Genomic DNA, 5750 nt, shown 5'->3' with positions numbered 1-5750 from the left:
GCTACAGCTCTCCCTCTTGCAGTAGAACGGCGAAGCCCTGCTGCGGTGACCCCTGCATCCATCACCACGCCGTCGTGCTGCTGGATCTTCATCAACCTCTCCTTCCCCCTTGTTGGATCAAGAAGGAGGAGACGTCATGCTGACCGTACGTGTGTTGAAAAAACACGGAGGTGCCGTCCGTTCGGTGATAGGATCTCCGGTGATTTGGATCACATCGAGTACGACTTCCTCATCCCCGTTCTTTGAACGCTTCCGCGCGTGATCTACAAAGGTATGTAGATGCAATCCGATCACTCGTTGCTAGATGAGCTCATATATGGATCTTGGTGAAACCGTAGGAAAATTTTTGTTTTCTGCAACGTTACCCAACACTCAGTAGGACCGATATGATTAGGGTTAGGGCGTAACGTAATCTCGGTGAGACCGATTACACAAACTCGGTGAGACCGATTTTGGTAATAAGCTAACCAGAGAGTTGGTCAGGTAAACTCGGTGAGACCGATCGCTCATTTAGGTGAGACCGAAATGTTACGAAGGCAAAACAGAGAGTTTACATTCCAATCTCGGTGGGACCGATCGCTCATCTCGGTGAGACCGAAACGTTACGAAGGGAAACAGAGAGATTACAACCCCATCTCGGTGAGACCGAGATCCCTATCGGTGTGACCGATTTGCCTAGGGTTTGTGGTAGTGGCTATGACATTTGAAACTCGGTGGCGTTGGATAGAAAGAATCGGTGGGGCCGAGTTTGACTTTTGGTTTAGGTCATATGTGGATGTGAGAAAGTAGTTGAGGGTTTTGGAGCATATCACTAAGCATTTTGAGCAAGAACCTCATTAAGCAACACCTCATCCCTCCTTGATAGTATTGGCTTTTCCTATAGACTCAATGTGATCTTGGATCACTAAAATAGAAAATGTAGAGTCTTGAGCTTTGAGCTTGAGCCAATCCTTTGTCCTTAGCATTTTGAGGGGTCCACTTTTCTCATCCATGCCATGCCAATCATTGAGCTTTCCTGAGATATTAATCTTGAAATAGCATTAGCTCAATGAGCTATATGTTGTTAGGAATTACCAAAACCACCTAGGGATAGTTGCACTTTCAATCTCCCCCTTTTTGGTAATTGATGACAACATATAGATCAAAGCTTCGACAAATGATAATAAGAGTGAAAAACATTGTCGCTTTGAGAAGTATGTGAAAAGCAAGAGCTCCCCCTAAATTTGTGCATAGTTTAAGATTTGCTTTGGACTGCAAATGCACAAAGAGTTAGGATCATGGGTTACTCTTCCATGTCACATACATCTTGGTGGAGCGCTCAAAATGATAATAATTAAAATACATGCACTCATCACCAAGCAAAGTGAATGATCATATGGAATATAAAAAGGATAATGTCATCCAACAAGCATTAAGGTAGCATATGATCAAACACATGGTCATCCAAGTAAGCACAAAGGCATAAAGTATCTCAACCAAGCAAATAAATGAAGTTTAACCACCAAACAAAAAGAGAGAATAAAAAGCAACGCTCTCTCTCGAAGCCTATGATCTATACATTTTCTCCCACTTTGGCAACAAGTTGTCAAAAAGTTCATAAAAATGCATAGTGCTAGATCGACACTCAGGCTTGGTCTTCAGGTGGTTGTGTAGACAGAACTCCAAGAACGAAGGCAATAGTCGATGTAGATGGAGCTGGTGGAGTAGGTGCTGGAGCTGGTGGCACTGCAGCTGTCGCTGGTGCAGATGAAGTAGCTCTGGTGTCTGGAATAGGTATAGCAGCAGACCTCTGACCTCTGGGCACTCTAGCAAAAGCATCAGTGGTTTTCTTGCCCTTCTTCTCCTACACTTCATCCTGAAGTTTCTCAATGACTGACTGGATCTCAGTGACCTTCACATCTAAGTCATAGAACTTCTGCTCCACATTCCTCTCCAAGCTCTCCTGGTTTTGAGTCAGGGTGGCCAGTCCCTTCTCAATCCTCAGAGTGGAGGCAATCAAGTAGCCAAGCTGATCTTGCTTTCTCTTCAGAAGATACTGAGATGCTTCTTCAGTAGTTGGCATCCTTGCAGCCTTTTCAGCCTTTTCCTTCTCCTTCTTGGCTTGTGCATGCACAGAAGATGGTTCATTTTCATCCATCACCATAGTGTTATCCTCAAAGTCTGGGTAGATGGGCAGGTGCTCCTTGTCCAGCAGATATGTGCCAGTGCCCATCTTGGAGTTAATCAGCTCCTGGATCTGTGGGGCATACCCACAACTCCTTTTCTGATCTGCGGCTGTCCTCTTTATGGTTTCCACTATTAGGATCATGCCTTTGAACTTCTGTGCGACATCAAAGATGTGAAGTAAGTTAATTGCATGGCCTCTGATCATCTTGTGATCACCTGACTTTGGAAAGAGAGTGTGCCTGAGGATCCAGTTGATAGTTGGCAAGCCTGACAGAAGGTAATGTATAGATCCAAACTTGTGTGTCTCAAGAGCAGCATCTGGGATCTCCTTGTACATGTGTGCCATGGTGTTGTGATCCTTCTTCTTCTTGGCATAGACATCCAAGTCATTTTAACTCTCTTCTGGGGCATTCATCAACTTAGCCCATTCTGCAACTGTGGACTGGTACCTAGTGTCGTGGTTCTAAGTCTGACAGTAGTGTAGGGGGGTAAGTATGGAGAGGCAAGATCTTAGCTGTGGAGAAGTTGTAAGCACGCAAGGTTTACGAGTTCAGGCCCTTCTCGGAGGAAGTAATAGCCCTACGTCTCAGAGCCCGGAGGCGGTCGACTGGATTATGCGTGTATGAATTACAGGGGTGCGAACCCTTGTCTCGGAGGAGGGGGTGGCTTATATAGAGTGCGCCAGGACCCCAGCCAGCCCACGTTACAAAGGGTTCAATGTACATTAAGGCAGGGCGTTACTCGTAACGCTAGTAATAAAGTGCTATGATGACCATAAAAGCTACTTAATAACCGACAGTTAGCATGCGGAGTGCCTTTAGGTCTCTGACTGTCGAGTGGCTTGGTCTTGGTCGAGTGGTTGCTTCTTGGTTGAGTATCTTCGAGTCTGTCGAGTGGAACACCTCCAAGTCGATTGAAAGATGATTTCTTCTGGAGATGTCCTTGGGTAGGTCAGTTTGGACAGGTCCATGCCCCTACCCTAGGTACATAGCTTCATCATTAGCCCCCGAATGGATTGAGGTTTGAGTGGGAAAGGGATTGAGCACTTCTCCGACTCATTTTTCATGCCGTGAGCATTTCTTGTTTCGGATCAATGAACCTGAGCGATGGTAGGGACTTCCTTTCCAGTCGCCTTGATCCATTCTTAGGTTTTTGTCGAGTGAGTTTCTTTACTTGTAAGGCTCCGAGTGACGGTGCGGAGGAGATCTTTGGTCTGACAAGTTGTTCCGCTGCCCGCAGATTTTGTGGGATCTGAATTTTGGGAAGCGCGCGGGACGGGGGAGGCCACAGTAATCGGATAGGATAGAGCGAAGCCGCCTTGATCCCCGCGCCACCTTTTTCGCCACGTATCGCGCTCGTGATTGTTACGGGATTTGACAGAACCGCCCGGGCCTACTCGTCAGCCACTCGGAAGCGGCCTCATATAAGGCGTTGGACCGGGGTCTCCCGAACAGTGCATCCCCATTGTCTCTTCTCCTCTTCACGCTCCTCCGCTGCGGCGACGATGGGGAAGGAGAAGACGGCGGCTCTGGAGCGGGCAAAGAAGGCGATGGCGAGGTCGAAGGGGAAGGCGACCAGCCGGGGCGGATCCTCCTCGCGAACCGGCCTGCCGAAGGGCTGGATCCAGGGCGACTGGATCCACTCGAAGCTCACCCAAGAAGACCTCGATGACCTGGCCGAAGGAGGGTTGATCCCCTACGACTCGGCGCGGCTTCCGGGGAAGGAATCCGAGCCGCAACCCCGGGAGGGTGAGCGCATTCTTCTTGCCACCCACGTCGACCGTGGATTTTCCTTGCCTCCTCACCCTTTCTTTCGAGGATTTCTGAACTTCTTTGGGTCACAACTCCACCATTTTACTCCCAACACAATCGTTTATCTCGACGCTTTCATTTCTTTGTGTGAGAATTTCCTGGGTTGCCGGCCTCACTGGGGTCTTTTCAAGCATATTTTCACTTGTCGCTCCCAGACAGTGAAAAAGGCTAATCCGAGTGACGAGAGGACTCAAGTGATCCAGATGTGTGGGGGTCTTGGTATCCAGATGAGAGTGAAAAGTTCTTTTCTGGCCATGGTTCTTCCCGACTTAGTCTGCGGATGGCAGTCGACCTGGTTTTACTGTAAAGACTAGTCGACGCCAGGGCAGTCGACTGGCCTCCCTCCCTTTACCATGGACCGAGTGAGGAAACCATCCCCTTTGAAGGTGCTCCCGGAGGAGAAAGCGCAGGTGAGGTTGCTGGTCGAGCGAGTGGTCCAGCTTATCCGTGACGGGGTCACCGGTATGGATCTCTTGGAGGTCTTCCTTCAGCGGCGCATCCAGCCTCTTCAAGCCCGAGACCACCCAATGTGGATGTATTCGGGTCTTGAAGACTCCACTCGGATTCACCCGGAGGAGGTCGATGACGACACACTGGAGAAGTGGCTGTCGGGCATGACCGGAAACAAGGACAACCCCAGGGGAGCCAGGAGAGTTCCTCCATTTGACCAGTCTCATGTACCAGAGAAGGTCCGATTCTGAGTTTTTGTTTTGTAATCTGAATCCACTCGCGCGGCTGCCTATGCTGAGTCGACTGACTTTGTTCTCCCTGCTTTCTTTCAGGCCATTATTGAAATGTATTCAATGCCCAACGGAGAACAGGAGCAGGACCCGGAAGGAGAGGCGAGCGGCGGCGACAGTGGCGAGTGGGAGTCTGACGGTGGAGGGGACGAAGAAAGCGACGACCCGAGTGACGAAGAAGAAGTCGAGTCGCCTCCTCGCAGGGAGAGGCGGTCCAAACTTGACCAAGAACGGCCGAGCGCTCGTGAAAAGGCGATTGCTCAAGCTGGTCAGTCTTCAAAGCGTCCTCGGACCTCTTCGCCAACTCCGACTGAGAAAGCGCCAAAGAATCCCAAAGTGGCAGAGCCGAAGCTTCGGAAGGCGTTGCTGAAGATTAAGATTGACATCCCCGTCGCTTCCGCGTGAGTTCTCTTTTTATCTTCACTCGACACCATGTGCTGCTTGTTTTTCTCGTTTTAACCAGACGGACTTGGGAACTGGCAGCGCTGCTACTTTCGGGACCTCAGCTTACAGGGACGATGATGAGGTGATGGAGGATGCGGTCACTTCTAATCTGGGTATGATTTCTGCCATTCTGTCTTTATTTTGGTCGATTCAACTGCAATGTGTACCATTGGGTGATGCGATTTTGTCGATTGAACTTTGAACAGCCCCTAACGTTATTGACCTCCCTGATGATGATGATGATGAAGAGCTCGAGAGGCCTTTAACGAGGAGAAATAGGAAGGTTCCTGCAAGCGAGGTGCCACAATCGACGCCGAGGACGGAGCCAGTCGTTCAGGACGCTGGTGATGCCAATCGGGGTTCTGTTACCTTCGCCGTGCCCTTGTCGAGTGCCTTGCCTTCTTCGTCGACTGCTCAGGTCCCTGTCGACTCGCCTTCGGGTTTTTTTGACCCATCACGTCCCAGAGGACGAAGTGAATGCTGCCAAGGAAGCCATACGCCAGGCGGGCATTATGATGGAGCAGATGAAGACGGTGCGGGACGCCAGCCAGGCCGCCTATGATGCCAGCTCGGCTCTCCAGAGCAACGT

General features: G+C 49.9%; 1 protein-coding gene across 1 annotated transcript; it reads left to right on the top strand.

Moving 5' to 3' along the window:
• Positions 1-4541: 4541 nt before the first annotated feature.
• Positions 4542-5122, top strand: LOC125527461 (ATP-dependent RNA helicase mak-5-like). Its single transcript, XM_048691970.1, has 2 exons — positions 4542-4666; positions 4760-5122. Exons 1-2 carry the CDS (start codon positions 4592-4594, stop codon positions 5120-5122), a joined length of 438 nt encoding a protein of 145 aa, XP_048547927.1. The 5' UTR covers positions 4542-4591.
• Positions 5123-5750: the final 628 nt, after the last annotated feature.

This window comes from Triticum urartu, unplaced genomic scaffold (genome assembly GCF_003073215.2).
Source record: "Triticum urartu cultivar G1812 unplaced genomic scaffold, Tu2.1 TuUngrouped_contig_3979, whole genome shotgun sequence".
In the NCBI taxonomy this organism is placed as follows: domain Eukaryota; kingdom Viridiplantae; phylum Streptophyta; class Magnoliopsida; order Poales; family Poaceae; genus Triticum; species Triticum urartu.
This window is presented reverse-complemented; position numbering and strand designations above follow the sequence as displayed.